This window comes from Mus musculus, chromosome 8 (assembly GCF_000001635.26).
Source record: "Mus musculus strain C57BL/6J chromosome 8, GRCm38.p6 C57BL/6J".
Classification (NCBI taxonomy): Eukaryota; Metazoa; Chordata; class Mammalia; order Rodentia; family Muridae; genus Mus; species Mus musculus.
This window is the reverse complement of record NC_000074.6, coordinates 24525430-24544065: the sequence shown is the minus strand read 5'-3', so window position 1 is coordinate 24544065 and position 18636 is coordinate 24525430. Positions and strand designations below refer to the sequence as shown.

General features: G+C 47.3%; 1 protein-coding gene across 6 annotated transcripts in view; it reads left to right on the top strand.

Moving 5' to 3' along the window:
- Ido2 (indoleamine 2,3-dioxygenase 2) overlaps nucleotides 1-12174 on the top strand; it is a 44523-nt gene extending 32349 nt beyond the window's left edge. For 4 of the 6 annotated variants that reach the window (XM_006509046.4, NM_145949.2, XM_006509047.3 and 1 more), the window contains 3 exons: nucleotides 3421-3472; nucleotides 8776-8924; nucleotides 10114-12174. In XM_006509046.4, the coding sequence (XP_006509109.1) occupies nucleotides 3421-3472; nucleotides 8776-8924; nucleotides 10114-10463 (551 nt within the window). In that variant the 3' untranslated portion in view covers nucleotides 10464-12174. Of the gene's footprint in view, nucleotides 1-3420; nucleotides 3473-4146; nucleotides 8668-8775; nucleotides 8925-10113 lie in introns of those variants that run through there. The other 2 variants (XM_030243378.1, XM_011242131.3) reach the window with 2 other exon arrangements.
- Nucleotides 12175-18636: the final 6462 nt, after the last annotated feature.

Here is an 18636-nt window from a genome sequence, read left to right as displayed (position 1 = left end):
CTGGAAAACCAACAGGCTTCTAAGGGGTAATAATAAAATAAAGTAAGAGAAAACAAAAACTATCATGTTAAGTTGGACAAGACAAACAAACAGATGGAAAGGAGCCTGGGAAAAGGCACATGCACACACACACACACACACACACACACACACACACACACCAAGAGACAAAAAGTCAGCTGTAAGTGCACATGCATCCACACACTCAGGATACCACAAAACACTAAACCAGAAATCATAGCATATATACAAAGGACCTGTAGGGTAAAAAAAAAAAAAAAAAAAAAAAAAAAAAGTGTGTGTGTGTGTGTGTGTGTGTGTGTGTGTGTGTGATAGAGAGAGAGAGAGAGAGATGGGGGGAGGGAGAGGGAGAGGGAGAGGGGGAGGGAGGAGAAGGAGAGGGAGAGGAAGAGAGGGAGGAGAGGGAGAGAGAGGGAGAGAGGGAGAGGGGGAGGGAGGAGAGGAAGAGAGGGAGAGAGGGAGAGGGAGGAGAGAGAGGGAGAGAGGGAGAGGGGGAGGGAGGAGAAGGAGAGAGAGAGGGAGGAGAGGAGGGAGGGGGAGGGGAGGGGGAGGGGAGGGGGAGGGGAGGGGGAGGGGGAGGGGAGGAGAAACAGACAGAGAGAGACAGACACAGAGATATGAGACAGAGAGACAGATCCTGTCTAGAGCGCTGGCGAGTTTTATGTGAACTCAGCACATATAGATCATCTAAGAGGAGAGCTCCTCAGTGCAGAAGAGGCCCTCATAGGGCAGGGCTGTGCTCAAGCCTGTGGGGCATTTTCTCAATTAGTGATTGATGGGGAGGACCCAGCCCATCGTGAGTGGAGCCACCCCTGGGCTGGTGGTCCAGGTTTCTATAAGAGAGCAGGCTGAGCAACCTATGAGGATCAAGCCAGTAAGCAGCGTCCCTCCACGGTCTCTGCATCAGCTCCTGCCTCCAGGTGCCATCCCTGTTGGCGTTCCTGTCCTGAGTTCCCTTGATTAGGAAGCACGGTGTGGAAGCATACGATGGATAAATGCTTTGTTCCTCAAGTTGCTTGGGTCAGGTTGGTTTTTCACAGTGATAGCAACCGTAACCAAGACAACATGTGAAGTAAAATAAAAGATAAAAATAAGATACACTCTTGAAAATGGAGGGGGTAGGAGTCCCTGTTGTGACATTATGAGAGACTGAACCTCCAAAGACGCCATTTTGTTTGACTTCTGCTGCAGTCTAGTACTGGACATGCAGCCTGCCCTAAGAGGTGGGGACCAGGAGGGGAAGCAGTGATCGGGATGTAAAATGAATGAATGAATGAGTGAATGAATGAATGAATGAATGAGGAAAAGAGTATTTTGTTTTCCCAGTGAGACTTCCTTAGAGAAAACTAAATTTTTGTTTTCAAGTAGCTGTCACTTGGAGGCAGCATCTGGGTGAGGGGTGAGTGCTGTGTCCACTTCTCCTCTCAGCTGTGACCCTGTGTGGTGCAGACCAGTGAAGGCCCTGTGCATGCTGTGACTTCGTTGACCTTGGTGATTGAAAAGGCCTTGTTTTCTTGGTGTCCTTCACCCCCCCCCCTCCGCCCAACTCTTAATTTCTGTTTTCTCTACCATATGGTTCTCTGAGCACTGAGGGGTGGGGGTTGATGGAAACATCAAAGACCATTTATAACTGAGTGTTCCGAGGTCTCTCACTCTCTGCACACTGTCTGGCTGTGGGTCTCTGCGTTTGTTTCCTATCTGCTGCAGGAGGAAGCCTGTCCGATGGTGACGGAGCAAGGCGCTGATCTCTGAGAACAGCAGAACATCATCAAGAGTCATTGTGTTGCGTTTTGTTTTTTGTTTTTGTTTTTGTTTTTGTTTTAAAGTCAATATTATTTAGTTTCCCCCCTAGGTCCCTGGGCTATCTAGTTTCAGCATGTTGGTCACCCAATCAATTTCGGGCATGAATTCCATTGTGTGGAGTGGGACTTAAGTCAAATCAGACGTAGCTTAGATGCTTCTATAAACTTTGTACAACTGCACTAGCATATCTTGCAAACAGGATACCATTGTAGAACAAAGGGTCTGTAACTGGCTATACACACACACACACACACACACACACACACACACACACACACATATATATTATATTATATATTATATATTAATTATATATTTATGAATCACTTTTGAAATATCTACCGAATATATTTTATATTTTCATGTAAATTCTATTGTATCTATCAACATGATCACTTGGCTTTACCTTTAATTCATTAAGTTGTGTAAAATAGTAATGCATACACATCCCACTTCCTATGCAAAGGGCTGGATACTGTACTTAACAATCTGGAGAAGAAGCAAACATCAAAGTCTAGGGGAGGTCCCAGAAAACAGGCTAGCTCAGGGGACACAGTCGCACTGGTGAAGACCACCCTGGGGAGTCACACCCTAGAAGGGAGAGTGTAACCATACTAAGGAATCACACTTGAGGAGAGGTGAGACTACCCTGGGGAGTCACACCTGAGAAGAGAGGGTGTGACCACCCTAGGGAGTCAGGAAGTCACACTGGTGAAGAGTGGGGGTGTGGGATGACCACACTGAGGAGTCACACTTGAGGAAGGGGGGTGGCCACACTGAGGAGTGTCTGAAAGCATTGAGACTGTACATCTCAGGTTATCAGGGCTTCAGAGAAAACAGACAGGGAGAAGAGACAAGAACTGGATTCTGTGCGCAAAGGGGGAAAAGCAAGCAGATGTGAAGGGTGTGCTGTTAGAGTTTATCTAAAGATGTTTCTTTCAGAAATAAAGAGATATAAGCTTTAATTTGGATGAAATAAATGTGGTCTAATTTCCCAGAATGTAGAGGAACTCACTAATGTAGCAAGATTGGCCTTTCAAAGCAGACCAAAGACATTGAGAATTAAGATAGCTATGATGGCGTGCTTCCTTAGGTGGAAGTCCTATATGGAATCCCATACTCCCCAAATGTGACTGGTCGGTGCAGCTTGGGGCTAACAGCTCTGTTGACCTGTGGTGACCCCTGGAAAGCCCTGTGGGATAGAGGAACTCCTGGATGTCAGTCATTTGCTCTGCCTCTCTTGTGAAAGCAGTGGTCTCTGTTTTTCTTCCTTCTCTCGGCTTTTCATATTCTCTTGCATATCCTGTTTATTTGAAATGTTTCTTAAAGGATGCTCATAGTCTCTCACTGGTGGTGGTGAAGTACAAAACCCTGCTGCACAGCAAACAGAGGGGGCCAGCATACGGAACGGATTAACAGCCCTATGAGAGCCCACACGCTCTTCAAGAGAACATTCCATCTGTATTTGCTGCTGCCATTCTGGGATCTGCATACATCAGATAGGAGTGGGAAGCCCTGGGAAAACAGCAGGGTCCAAGGCACATGTGGCCAATTGCTTTTTGCCCATGGTAAAGTTCACATTTGATTGCTTTCCAGATTATGTGGACCCAGACATATTTTACTCGGTCATCCGGATCTTCCTCTCTGGGTAAGTACAGCTTAATTGGTTTCCTGCTTGAGACCTGTAGAGTTCCCCAGATTTGTGCGAGGATAGACAGACAGAAGCTTCCTAAAGTAAGAAGTATAGCAAGTGACTCAAGCTGGCAAAGTCACCACCTGGGTCCACTCTAGGAGGCTGGACCCCAAAATGATCAGAAGGAAAAAGGTTCCAACAAAGCTGGGAACTTAAATCCAAAAGGGGCAAAAGGGGCTGTCTTCAGCCACCAGAGGGAGACCATGGACCCTCTGAGAACCCCAACGTGATGACAGGGGCAAAAATTAAAGATGGGAGAGAGAGTGGGCAGGGAGAATGTGGGGAGGAGATGGAAGGGAGGGTAGAGGAGAGAAAGGCTGGAAAATGATAGCTACTTCTTTGTCCCTTGACCTTTGAGGACATAGCATTCAGGGGACCCATCAGGAGACAAGAGTCCAGGCTGTCACCTGACAGAACCATCAATGCCTTGATCTTAGACTCCCTCTCCTTCGGAGTTGTGAGAAATACAGTATGATTGATCATATTCAGCTTGAAGTATTTTGCTATGGTGGTAGCAGGTACCCTTGATTTGTCTCACGGCTATACACTTCTCTGTCTGTCTGCCTACCTCGCATGCCCCCTGCTCCATCAAGCACATGTCTTCACCCAGTTATTTCTACCTTGACAAGCTTTAACCAGGTTGCCATCCAATTCACCAACCAACAGAGCCGATTCACTTTTGAACGTTTGTGTCTTGTTGACTTGGAGGTGCCGGTGATGTTATCAGAAGCATCCAAGCTGTGCCTGGAGACAGCAAGAGACAGACCAGATGCCGAATCTATTACCATTACTGCCAAGTCCCATTGGGAGAAAAACTAAAGTGTGCATTCGTGCATGTGTGCGTGTACGTGTGTGTCTAGAACTGAAAATTTTATTTCCTTGCAAGTATCAGACTAGAGTTTTCCTGGCCTGCTAGGTCCTCTGTTGCCTCTCCCCACCATGTCCCCAATTTGACTCCTGACACAGCACTGGCACTTGGCATTTTTCTAGAATTACACATTTTCCTGACTTTTCTCTTGACTACCGCCAGAGGAAATTTCTCTTAAAGGGGCTCCTGTGGCTGTGCTCAATCTAGTCGGATGAGTCAGGGAAATTCCCACATTAAAGCTAAACTGATCAGTGGCCTTAATCCCATCTGAAAAGTCCTCCTGCCCTGTCCTGTAATAAATATATCATGGTGACCGGAACAGCTCATAGTATTAAGAGTCCTAGGAATTCGGTTGGGAACCTTGGGGAGCTATTTTTAGAATCCTACCCTCCAGTGTCTTTCAAAGGAATCATTTCTACTTCCTCTTGGCAGAGACTTGATAAGAACCAGAAGGGGACTTTGTTTGCATCGACATAAGTTCCGGGCAATGACACTTTTTATCTGGTATTTGGCATAAAGGCCATCCCTCCACTTCAAATGCTGAGACTGTTTACTGTGCCGCTAAGTGGCTGTACAAGATCCTAAATGTAGCTGTAGTTTCAACAAACATCTGGATTGTTGGGAGTTTCCAGTAGACTTCTCTTTAAAATGTCAGCCTCGCTATTCTGCATCTATCCCGAGTTTCTCATTTGCTTCTTTAAAACACAGTTTTATTTAAGAGTGGATGTCCTGTGGAAATGAGATGTATTCCCTCCAGTTCCCAGCCTGCCACAGGTCTCAGAGAGGCCAGGAACGGGGGGCCCAGGTTGCTCTGCAGGGAAACATCGCCTCATTTTGTTGTCTGCCTTAACTTCCTCTTTCCTTGGGATTGCTAGAAATACACCAGGAGCAGGTCTAAAAATAACCTTACCGTAGAGGCCAGAATTTAAAATGGCCCCATCCCTTTACAAATGGCAGCTCAGCCCTACGTGGAGAAAGAGGCAGTTGTGTCTCCCAGTGCTGCTGGGGATGGGGTGTAAAAACAGACCCAAGTTCATCATCTGACCTCAGAGCTGGTGTTTTCTGCATCACCTTCAGCATGGCTGGCTTTGGCGAAGGCACTCCAGCGAGTGCTGAAAGGACATTGCCTGATGACGTCCTTGGCATTTGTCATATCTGATAGATCCCTTAAGCACTGGTTGTGCCGTACTGACTGAAAAGCTCTTTTCTCCTTCCTTCCTTCCTTCCTTCCTTCCTTCCTTCCTTCCTTCCTTCCTTCCAATAAATCCATAGTGAGGGCCTACCACATCCTAGACACCACTGTATGTGCTGGAAACAGCAGTAAAGAAAAGCAGTCACGTGGTCCTTGTGGAGCCTGTGACTTCAGGATGGGGAGAAGGTATTGACAAAGCAAACCGAATCAAAGCAAACATCCAACAGTATGTGTTACAACTAGAGGCTGCATGAAGCAATGCCGGGTAGGATGCGGGCTGCTAGGGAGGGACCACTGGGTGTGGTGGCTCAGGTATCTTGTTTACTGATATCTAGAAATACCACATCCCCAGTGATATGGGAACAGATGTCACAGGCAATGGAGTGCTCTCAGAAGAAGATTCCTGTTGTAAGAGGAGGGAACAGTTCCTGTGACAGGAGGAGGGAGCAGACATGAAGAATAGACTTAGATGTATGTGAGAAGGAGGATGCCTGCCATTGTGGAGGACTCTCAGTGTGGGCAGTGCTGCCTTCCTTTCTGAGTGGCACAGTCCTGTTTGGGGCTGCAGGTTGTCAGTACCCCTCCTGAGTGGGGTAGGGTGGCAGAGAACAAGATTACAAAGAAAGCATCAGAGGTGGACCCAAGGGGAAGATGCCGAGATGGAGATGAATGTCAACCATCTTGAAGATGAGGGGAGAGGTGGAGAGTATACAGCCTGTGGGTCCTGACGCCTGTCACAGAGAAACAGAAACATGTGCGTGCCCTTGGCCGCTCTGGACACAGATTGCAGCCCATGTGCTGGTGTGGACCAGGTCCATTATCCACACCGTCGTCATGTCTGCAACATCACTTGCTCATAAAATACCATTCTACAGTTTCTCTAGCCCCGAACTCTTATATTTGTTTTTGGGTTGTTCACAGGCCTCTTTGGATTCCATTCAAATCCTCGAACAGGTGCAAGAAGCAGATTCCCCTACAGACTAGGGGAACTGAGGGTCAGAAAGGCTGTGCACTGTAGCTGAGAGATGAGAGTGGCAGCAGGCATTCTTAGCCTCCAGGGTTGCTAGAACAATAAATAGCTGGTGCTTACCGAATGTCTAATGTGCTCCAGACACCTGGCAAATAGTATTTGAGTCGGATCTTACAATGACCCATAAGCTAAGTATGAATGTCAATGCCAAACATAGCTCTTATCTCAAAGGAATAAGAGTTAGTTTATTCTTTGGCCAAATATTAATGCCCAGAAACACAGATTCCAGTTGTCCCAAATTAACATGTTCCACTGGGGAAATGAAGGAGTTTTCATAGCTCAAGGGCAAAGCAAGTTACCAATCAAGGGGTTTTTTGAGAACACTGGTGGGGGCCCCAGGCAGGCAAGTTACAGCAAACAAGAACTCTGTACATAGTCACATGCAGACGGGTAGTGGAAGCCTGTTGTCTACTAGGTCAATACATTCCAAACCATCAAAGATACTGGGTCAGGCAGGACGGAGTTAAAGATAGCCCATTGTCGTTTGACTCTGGATCTTCAAACTTTCCAACTCTCCACGATCAATCAGTTTTGTAGAATCTTTAACATAGGCATGGCTTCCCCCTCCCTCCTCCCACACACCCCAGCGCCACCTGGAACTTCAGTTTATACTAACACTACTCAGACAAGGGAGCCAAGGCTCTGAGAGGTCCCATGTGCTAACCCAGGGCTAGCAACCAATGCACAGTAGAGCTTAGATTCTGTATCTGCCCAGAATAGAGACCTTGTCCCACAGTTTGTGTGACGCTCCCTTCTACCTGTGTATCCTTTCTTCTTCTTTCTTATGCTGTATCTCTTTTCTGAACATGACTTCCTCAGTTGGTTACCATTGAAATTCACTAATCGGTTGACTTTAAACAGCCACCAAATCTGGCAACCTGGCCACTTGCTGTGTTGGCAGCCTCAGAGCAGAGTCTGGGGAAAGGTCTAGGATGCAGGTGGGGGGAGCTAGCCTGAACACAAGGCTTGGATTGACAGGGAGCAGAAACAGCCATGTAAACCTGCTACTTGCCCTGTCAACCAGGGGCTGGTTTGCTTGCTGGCAAAAGAGGTCAATGTGCTTCTTGGCGAAGGTAGACATCTATGGGATAAAGAAAAGTAGACTGCAACTTAGAGATGCATGTGTGTGTGTGTGTGTGTGTGTGTGTGTGTGTGTGTGTTCCTGGAATGCTGGGGGTCTGGGAACTTAGCTCAAGTCTTTGATTCTTTAGGAAAGAAGGTAAAAATTGCCTGGTCCTATCTACTGTCAAGTGGTCGGGGTGAGAGAGTGAGTGTATGCTCGTGTATGTATGTGAGCACTGCAGGTGTCTGCATGGTGTGCCATGGTGCTCCACTGGGCTTCATGCTGTGCTCCCCTAGGCTTCAGTCAAGTCAAGACTAGGTCAAGTCATGGAGGGTAAACAGAAGAGAGAGAGAGCAGAAAATGAGGGACACAGGAAGGGTAGAGGGGGAAAGAGAGGGTTGTGAAGCTCACGCGTGATCAGGAGCCCCAGGCTTTCTTCTTCCAGCCGCCCATAGGCTCTGGTGCCCACAACATTGGTTACAACCCCGCTCTCCATCATCATGCTTGTCATCACTGCTGTGACAAACCGCTTAATAATGGTTCTCACGGAACATTAAAAGCCAAGCCAAGTTTAACACCTCGAACATTTCCAAGTGTTATGGGGAATAACAGTTAAGTGTCTGGGTGTGCTTGTGTGTAATTGGGAATCTGTAGTGGTGGGGTTACCAGTGTCAGGCCACAGTGTTTGTGATGAGCAGAGGGGTCGGGGTCTTTCTCAGATCCCTTATCTTGTCCTGTCAATGGTGGTGATGTAATAGGTGCACGCCTGTGACAGAGCTGTTTAAAGCATTGTAAGACCAATGAGTAAAGTTCCTACCCTTGCTTCTCCTTTAAGTGAGGCAGAAAAAGGCTCCACCATGACGTGGTGTAAAGATGAAGTCAATCTAATACTTCCTTGGATACTCTAGCAAGCTTCATTCACACTTTTTATTTCTTCCTCTTCCTCTTCCTCTTCCTCTTCCTCTTCCTCTTCCTCTTCCCCTCCTCCTCTTCCTCCTCCTCTTCCTCCTCCTCTTCCTCCTCCTCCTCTTCCTCCTTCTCCTCTTCCTCCTCCCCCTCCCCTTCCCCTGTGCTCCTCATTATTATTATTATTGCTCCTGTCTAGGTGGAAGGACAATCCAGCCATGCCTGTGGGGCTGGTCTATGAAGGTGTTGCCACAGAGCCTCTGAAGTACTCTGGAGGAAGTGCAGCCCAGAGCTCCGTGCTTCATGCCTTCGATGAGTTCCTGGGCATTGAGCATTGCAAGGAAAGTGGTGAGCAGCAGTCTGATCTCACCTATGCTTTGATGGGACAGCGAGGTAGACTAGGGAGACATCTCTAGCAACTGATAAAGACGGGTGTAAATGAAAATGTCCTGAAGTTTATCCTTGCCTAAGCCAGCAGGCAGCTGTGTGCATGTGCCCTCTCTTACACTGAGTTAGTCAGTATTGGGGCATCGGATCTTATTAGGGTCTTCCAACAGTCCTGTGACCTGGGTTGTTCACTGTCCTGTTGGCTGGGGTCTTTTATCCGCAGATTCCCCTTTCTACAATGAGGTGATAATGTCACATTGAAAGGCCAGTCTGGAGCAGCAAGTGATAGTGCTGAACTTCTCTGCTAAAGCCTTTCCCATGAAATGGCCCAGCCTCCCACTGAATCTATGTGGACCAGGCGAGGGAGCCCATCGCTTTGAAGCCTTTAAAATAGTTGTTATTGATTTTTCTGGCAGCATAGAGCTATCCTTTAATGACTACCAAAAAAAAAAATATTGCTACCAAACTTTAATTTGGATCAGAACCAAAAAGAATTAAAACTCTCTGGCACGAACCTGTTCTCTGGAACAGTCAGGGTTGTTTCTGGGTTTCAGCATTTGATTTTAGTCACTGACTCTCAACAACCAACCAACCAAACAAACAAACAAACAACCAAACAACCAAACAACAACAACAAAACCTAACCCAAACAACAACAGTTAAAGGTGTAATGGTTTTCAAGAAAACACTGAGTTTTCAGTGTTTCGGCTTCTCTGGGTTTTTACTAAAATACCTGCTTACCAATGTCGTCTCTACGTGCACAGTAACTTCCATTTCCTGCCCCCCTGCCCGCCCCCCATTTATAAGTATCTAGCAAACAGAATTCACCAGAGTGTTCTGTGTTTGTGTGTGTGCGTGTAGACTCGTCTCTTAGTCCTCAGCAGGGAATACCACATCAGTCATACACACGGAGCAGTAGATTTCTGTCCAACTTTATTATCTGAGAGATGTTTGCTTCTTTTTCTCCCCTGTGTCTCCTGTCAACAACCAGAAATGAACATTTGAGCATTTGGCAGCTATAACAAAAGCCCGACAAGGCTGAGGGAGAGCCCTATCAAGCATTTCTGGTACCTGAGTGTTTGGAACAGTGGGCAAACCCTCCCAAATGTCTGCCTCGAGCTAACGTATTTCTCCCGGCTGTTTCTTTCAGTTGGCTTTCTACACAGAATGAGGGACTACATGCCGCCTTCCCATAAGGCTTTCCTGGAAGATCTCCACGTAGCTCCTTCTCTGAGAGACTACATACTGGCCTCTGGTCCTGGGGACTGCCTGATGGCCTATAACCAGTGTGTGGAGGCCCTGGGAGAGCTGCGCAGTTACCACATCAATGTCGTGGCCAGATACATTATCTCCGCTGCCACCAGGGCCAGGAGCAGGGGGCTAACTAATCCCTCACCCCATGCCTTGGAAGACAGGGGCACTGGGGGTACTGCCATGCTGAGCTTCTTGAAGAGTGTCAGGGAGAAGACCATGGAGGCCCTCCTGTGTCCTGGTGCTTAGCAGTCATGTCCTGCACCCTAACACTTAGATGTTCTCATCCTGCATCCCAGCGTTAGAGGTTCACATCCTGCATCCTAGTGCTTAGCTGTTCTTGTGCTATATCCCAGCGCTTAGCAGTCATGTCCTGCATCCTAGTGCTTAGCATTTTATATCCAGCATCTTAGTGCTTAGAGATTCACATCCTGCATCCTAGAGCTTAGCATTTTATATCCAGCATCCTTGTGCGTATCAGCTATGTTTTGTATCCTGCTTAGCAGTTAACATCCTGCATCCTAGTACTTATCTGTTCTCATCCTGCATCCTAGAGCTTAGCAGTCAGGTCCCGTGGGAGCAAGAACCAGGGTCTGAGCTCTGTCTGAGCCCAAGCATGGCTTTACTGCTTTGTTAATTGTGGCTCCCACCTCCACCCCACCCCAGCCAGTTTGCTTGCTAGAAGCCTTTCTGCACTGCCTAATCCCCCTGCCTCACAGCAGAGAGCTGCAGCCATGACCTCCTCATTCAGTATTAGGTGGACAAGTCGGAGATACCCAAACTCAATTTTAAAAGAATCAAGTTGCTTTTGGGGCATGTTACTTCATCTTTTCTTACCCTGGGCCTCTTCCCTTCTTCCCTACCTCCCTCGTCCCTTAGTCTTTCACCCCTCTCTCTTTCTCCTTTTGTCACCCTCCCCCTCCCCTGCTTACTCTCTTTTCCCTTCCCCCCTCTCCTCATCCCTCCTTCCTTTCTTCCTTCCCTTTTTGTCTGTGAAGCACCAGGTCTGATGGGCCTCAAACTGTGATCTTCCTGTCTCACCCTTCAAAGGTTATGTGTATGTGACGTGTGTGTGTGTGTGTGTGTGTGTGTGTGTGTGTGTGTGTTCGTTTCTTTTGTTTTTCCCTAGTGGAGATGACACCCAAAGATTTGCACATACCAGGCAATTGCTCCACCACCTGACTACAGTCCCAGCTCTCTGTATTCCTGAAGGAAAGTCTTGATGAGTTGCCTAGGCTGGTATTGAGCTCTTTAGCCCAGGCAGGCCTTAGTCTGAGTAGCTGGGATGTACAGGGATGAGCCACTGAGCCATGCTGCTGCTGCTAACGATGATGACGATGATGATGATGAAGATTATGATAACTACAGTCACTGCAATAATGACGGCAAAGATAATGATGGCTGTCTCTTCCCTTTTTTGTTATTTTATTTTTTATTTTAATTTACTTTAAGACAGTATCCTACTATGCTTTAGTCCAGGTTGCCTTGAACTACCTCAGCCTCCCCAGTGCTTAGATTATACTCATGAACCACCAAGGCTGGCTCTAGATTCTTTCAATTCACTAAGCCCTACTGTGCTCTTGTCTGTGACCTGGGACAGCCTTCCCCTCCATGCCCAGGCTGAATTCAGCACTGGGGGTGGGGGTGGGGTTAGATGCTGAGTGGAGATTTGTGGGGTTAAAGATGCTGTCCATGCAGACCTGGAAGTCACCAGCACGGGAGCTATCAGCTACTGACTAGGAACCCGATGCGACTCCCCCACAGAGGGTAGACATTGTCGGTTCTATTTTAACTCTCTCTGTTCTATTTTTAGGACCGTGTTTTTCTTTCTCCTAGTGACACTGGAAATTTGTATGTGAAAAATGCTTTAACTGACCCCTTGAAAGCCAGTAAGCCAAAATAAGAATAAATAGTAAGTCCACATGTTTAGGATAAAAATAAATATGGCTTTTATATCCGACATTTCTAGCTCAAAGTCTTATTTATTCTTCCTGGCTGCAGAAAACGCCAGTCCCACCAGTTTAAAGTAAATTCCATCCATTAGGGTTTCCCCACTTTGCAAATTCACATGTGTATTTGTGAATACACACCCGCAATGGACTCTCATTTCACGGTCCTTTCTAGGAGTATAGCATCAGCGAGGGCATCTGCTCATTGCCTGGCTTCTTCCAAATGCTTCTCTCCTGAATGGAGCCTGGTAAGGTGGACTTAGCAAGCTGGTTCATCCTACCCAGAAAGACTTTCAGTCCCTTGGCCCTGCTGTTCTACAGTCCCTGTGACCATAGGGAGTACGAGACTGGCTTAGGTCCTCTGCTTTCCAGGGGCTGAGGGAGAGAGAGAAATCTTAACTCCAAGAGAAAAATCAGCCAGGTCCTATACCAAAACTTCGGGGGCTCTTCCTGTCTTGTATCCTCTGGCCTCCATCTAGCATACGGGAGGTACAGTGACCAGGCTAAGGGTTTCTCAGAGACCCGGTGCCACGTTCCTCTGTCTCTGCTGTGGCTGGGGTAGGTTCAACAGTGACCACCAGGAGCTTACGATAATTCAGAAAGCCTTTCCTCCCCACCCGACGACATCCTTTTTGCCTGTGGACAAAAGGCACCTCAGCAGAAGGGCACAGGTGTGCTTATGTACTCAAATCTTCTCTGGGATGAACCACATGTGTGAGGGTCTAGAAAGTGTCTGGGATGAAGTCTAGTTACCTCCATGCCCTTGCTTTTCTCAGAGAGTGGGGCCTTCGAGATAAGACCTGGCTTCCAATTCTATTGGGTCTCAGTTCTTGAAACAATATGGCTGCTGGGCAGTGGTGGCACGTGCCTTTAATCCCAGAACTTGGGAGGCAGAGGCAGGAGGATTTCTGAGTTTGAGGCCAGCCTGGTCTACAGAGTGAGTTCTAGGACAGCCAGGGCTACACAGAGAAACCCTGTCTCGAAGAAACCAAAAAAAGAAAAAAAAAGAAAGAAAGAAAGAAAGAAAGAAAGAAAGAAAGAAAGAAAGAAAGGAAGGAAGGAAGGAAGAAAGAAAGAAAGAAAAGAAGGAAGGAAGGAAGGAAGGAAGGAAGAGAAAGAACTAATATGGCTTTTGATTGGTCCCAGAAGGCAACTGAGCTTCAGTTTCTTATTTACTTTGAAAGGAAGTTATCAAGTCTCGGGGTAGCTCTAAGAGAAGGAATACAGCTTGGGACAGAGTTTGTTTTGAAGTGGGGTTCAGGTGCATTTCCTGGGTGTGTCCCTCATTTGGGGGTGTTAGGAGGCAGACAATGCTAAGGGCATGGTTTGATATGGTAGACTGACCATCCTGGGGTCCCTTCAGCTTGTGACACTCGCTGTACTGCTGGACTCTGCTGAGCCCTTTGAAGCCAGGACTCCTCCTCTGCTGCAGGAGTGCAGTGTCCTTCTTGCTGTATGAAGCTGGGACAATGCTCTTTGGCCTTCATACTGGACATCCCATTGAGAAGCTTGTCACTCTGTAGAGAATAGACATCGCCCCCTTGTGGTTGTGAGGCTGCCCAGGACTTACTGCGGGGGGGGGGGGGGCATGTTGTCCAGCATAAGGAGAGAAGACCCCACTGCATGCTGCTGGGAAAAGGAAAGTAACGTTCAGAGTAGTTTCTACTGGCTGCCTGCGCTCTCACGCCTGTAAGAACAAACGTCCTAATGTCTGCATGTGGAGGAAGGAGCCAGGGGTGCTTAGGGTGCTGTTGGTCCCACCAATGTACTACTCATCTGGAAGACCTTGTCTTGGTTTTCTTGCCACTGGGACAAAGTGGGATTGGGTATCAGTCTCCCCATGTCGGGCAAATGTACTTGAACAAGCAGCATGGTGGACCAGACATGGGACTATTCTCAAAATCTCACAGACACCTAGCTGGTGAAAATGAAGACCTTTGGGTCTGAGAAAAAAAATATATTATCCAGGTGCATTCACCCTGCCCTAATCCCAGCACTCAGGAGGTGGAGGCAGGAGGGTCAGGAGTTCAAGGCCAGCCTAGTATACATGCAACAGTGTCTCAAAAATCAAAACAGAGAGGAGGGCAGGAAAGGAGAAGGGAGCCAGGGAGAGAAGGGAAGAGGAAGGGAGGGAGGGGGAAATGGAGGGAGGGGGAGATGGAGGGAGGGGGAGATGGAGGGAGGGGGAGATGGAGGGAGGGGGAGATGGAGGGAGGGGGAGATGGAGGGAGGGGGATGGGAAAGAGGGTTTACAGCCCTGGTTTATCTTGAACAGAATCCTTACTTTGTCCCTCAGAGTGACAGGACTGAAAAGATTGTCCCAGGATTTTGGCTGCAAAGCAAGGTCCACTCAGAGACCACAGAGCTCGATACGGCCTCTGAAAATGTGGATTCTGGGGAGATTACACAGGTGGTGGTGAGAGGGATGAGTGTCTTGCTATGCAGAAGCATGCCTCGTGTGTTTTGTTAGTATTAAGCCTGGTAGGCAAGGAAGGGACAAATGCAGACAGGTTAGATTTTCTTTGTAATGAACAGCAGTGGACAGGGGTGGGATGGGAAGGAGTGGGGGGCTTGGGGGGGCAGTCCTAGTCACACGTGAAGAGATGAGATCTTGGGGCAGTCAGGGTCACATTCAGTCCTCCTACAATAGTTCTTATGTTTGCAAAAGACAGAATTTCACAGAGAACACAAAGATTGCCAAGTCAGCCCAGGGTTGGCTCCGAGCACAGACCCTGTGATCTCAGGTTTCGAGTTGTTTCCATGATAAGAAAGAGGAGGCTGCTTCTATAACCACAGCTGACTGTAGACTCTGACAGGCCTTGACATTTCAGATGCTGCAGGACCTGCATCGACATCCAGATGACACGGGATAGAAGGGACTAGAGCCACAGCCAGATGAAGGGACTTCTACAAGTGTTCCCATGAGAACAGTATTTCCAGACAAAACATCATCTTGTCAGGGGCTCAGTGGAGATGAAGATGTGTGTTTTCTTTGTCTTAGGGAGTTTGCAATGCTGATTGCTATAGAAAGTCTGTAACTAGTTGATCATCAATGCATGTTTGCATACAGATCCCTCCTTCAGGGACTTCATGAATAGCCATTATTTCTTTTGTATGAGTTTTGTATTTATTAATTAGGATTTTCTATAAAATCTAAACAGTATAAGTCTCATTTATATATGGAAAGGAAGAGGAGGGGGAGAGATGGAGAGAAGGAGAAGAAAAGAAAGAGAGAGAGGAAGAGAGAGAAACAGAGACAGAGAGACAGACAAAGAGAAACAAAAGGAAAGGGAGACAGAGGGACAGGCAAGCCTGCAGGGCTGCCTGACAGCTAGCTTGCAGCCTGGGAAGACCTGATGCTGCACCTCAAGTTCAAAGGTCGTCCATCAGCTGGACAGTCTCCTAAGGCCTTTCTGCTTCAGAAGTCAATGTTTGTTCTGTAAGACATTCCCTGAGTGGAAGAGGCCCACCCACAGTAAGGAAGGGAATTTGCTTTACTTAAAGTCACCTTAAATACTAAATGCTTAAATCTCATCCAAAGAGAACCCAGAAGCGCAGACGCAGGACTAAGCTAAGCTGGATATTTATTTACCTTTAAGAGGATGGAAAGGAGCAAGTTAAGGCACCGGCTATGCATTCCTCACACCGCTGGGCGGAGAGTCCTCCCTTCAAACTGATGGGGAAGAGAGAGTCCTCCCTTCAAACTGATGGGGAAGAGAGAGTCCTCCCTTCAAACTGATGGGGAAGAGTCAAGACGCGGTGTTCACCGAGATCTCAGCAAGGAAGGTTGGGGGCTGGGTGGAAATTCTTGATGGAAAGTTGGGGACATCACTCAGGCAAACCTGGTGCAGCTTACAACCAGAGGCTTCCGTGCCAGCTGAGCCACGTGAAATTGTTAAACTTAGTTATGTCATTTTTAGTTTGTGCGTACGTCTGTGTGTCCGTTTGTCTGTGTGTGTGCTGGTGATCAGAGGCCACAAGAGGGCATCAAACTTGTGTGCTGGGAACCAAACTTGGGTCTTCTGCAAAAGCAGCAAGTGCTCTTAATTGCTGAGATCTCTCTCCACCCTCTTCCCCCTCAGCCTTTGTTTGGTAGTTGTTTTTAAGTCATTAAAACCCTTGCAGACACCAGGGCATCAAGCATTTTTGGCAAATGCTAGGCTGCACCCCAGTCCTGAGCATACAGTCTCTTAACAAAGCTATAAACTTTGTTTTCGGAGGATGCTGATGTCAGTTCTTGTCTGTGGAGACAGGGCTAGCCTTCCAAAGGTCAAAGCTGTTTGCACAAGACCCTCTTAGCACAAGTTGCCTCTGCCACCAATGTAGGAAACAGGAAGACACTGGTTCCTTTAAAGTTTCTGTCCACGTACAGCTAGAATTAGTTTTGGTTATTTGTAAGAAGAGCAGTAAAGATTCAATACGATTTTAATGGCCAAACAACAAAACCATTAAAGCAGTCAACCTATGGGCCACGAAGGTGCTCAGCGGCGCTGGTCTGCCTTGACCCCTGGGCTGGCCTCTGAGAGGGACACAACGTTCTCAGCTTTCCCGGTGTGAAGTGAAGGCAGAGAGTCCAAATCGAGGCCCAAAGGAGTCTTCTCCGGTTCATTTGACAATCGTCATTCATTTTTTCCAAATAAGTATTAAATTAAAGATCCTCCAGAAAGAAAAGGGGGTGGGAGGGAGGGAGGGAGAAAGAAAAGAGCAAGGAAGCATGGGAGGAAGGAGAAGGAAGAAAGAAGAAGGAAAAACAAAAAGGGGGTAGGATTTCAACATTATAGTCCAGATCTGACTCAATTTTTAGATCTGAGATACAACGCTCAGTACCTGCTAGTCAATTATTGCTCCCAGACAACGAGCCCCGTGCCGAGCCTTGTGCGGAGGAGGAGGAGGAGGAGGTCGGTCCTGACTCTACCCCTGCACAGATGTTGTATTTACTTTGCTAATGGAGGAGACGCTTGTCTCTTGCTCTGCTCATTTAACAGTAAAGATAATAAAGAAGTCGGGCTTTACGGCTTTCTGAGAGCAATTGCTGCTTAGTGCCTGCAGCTTAGCATCTGCTTCTTAGGAACATTAAAAACTGCTTTCTTGAGTGTAAGCATCATCAAAAAAAAAATAAATGAATTTTTTTTGCAAAGTCATTTGCTTTATAAACTCACAAATCTTTGGGGCCGTGGGCTTTCGTGGCAGCTGCAGAGCCAGCACGCCAACCCTATTCCACGTTACCTTTAGTCGCTCACATGGCTTTATCCCTCTTACAGACAGGTACCTGCGGGTAATATGTGCTCTGTGAGGTAGCTTGTTTAGAGCCCGTGTCACCTCTCTTCCCCCTGGGCTGGAATCCTCTCTCTGGGCTACCCTGCTTTGTAACTGTGAAGTGTGTGTAGACTTTACATGCCAACATCCCTGTACACTCTGACCCCAAGCCTAACCAACATTAGAGATGGGGACAGCTTTTGATTGTGTCAGGAATCTTGCACCAAAGACTTTCCCTTAGAGCCAACGAGGCACACAGCCTTTTCTAGCAAAATGACTCCAAAATTACTTATTAATTATATACATACTTGTTACTTTATCATCCATTGATATGATTTCTCTCATACAAATACTTTTTTTTAAGTCTCATCTGTCAACTAACACAGACAGTAGTCATTAATAGTGTGACTAATCAAACATACAAATAAAATACATCCACACGTGCCTGCTGGCATTTCAGTTACTTAAACACAGAGGGAAAAAAAGAAAGATGTAAATCACCACAGTCACAATGTGAACGATGAACTTCACTGTGTCTCAGCACAGCACAGAGGGAAAGGCCAGGATCGTCATGCACTGCAGTGGCAGGCTGTTGTCATCTCCCTCTGGGGACAATTCATGGGGCACTGCTGGGTACCACAAGTCACTGCTGTCAACACCAATGCTTGGCTGCAAAGGGTGACAAGGATCCATGCATGTGGATAATATATATAATATTCACTAGTCACTTTTAACCCACAGTTTGAGCCTGTAGACTCTTTCTTTAACCCTTTGCTGGGAAAAAACTTAGGGCATTAGCCTACCGACAAAAGAAAGACCCAACAAGCTGGCTCGGACACCCTGATTGTCTGGGGAGCCCAGGTTACCCCACAGCCAGCAGTGTCTAGATTGTGCTCTGGAGTGTGGGAGATTGGAATTCTTAGCTAGACTGGTGTCAAGCTCCTGGGGTTTAGAGTCCACTTCCTGGGTTCTTTTCTGACTGTGCAGTTGGTACTGATCCAGCGAGCGTGGGGGCAGGGTCAATGGGGCAGCCCCTGCATGCAACAGAATAGAGATGAGTGCAGAGGACACTGAGGCAGGGGCGGACCGCATCTGTGTCTCCTGCTCATCTCTGAGTCCTAGGAAGACTGACTGAGCTCAACTCCCAGTATATGATCTGAGAATTTTGATTTAAATGTGGACTTGGGTCATGGTGGATGTCATATGACTTACTGGAA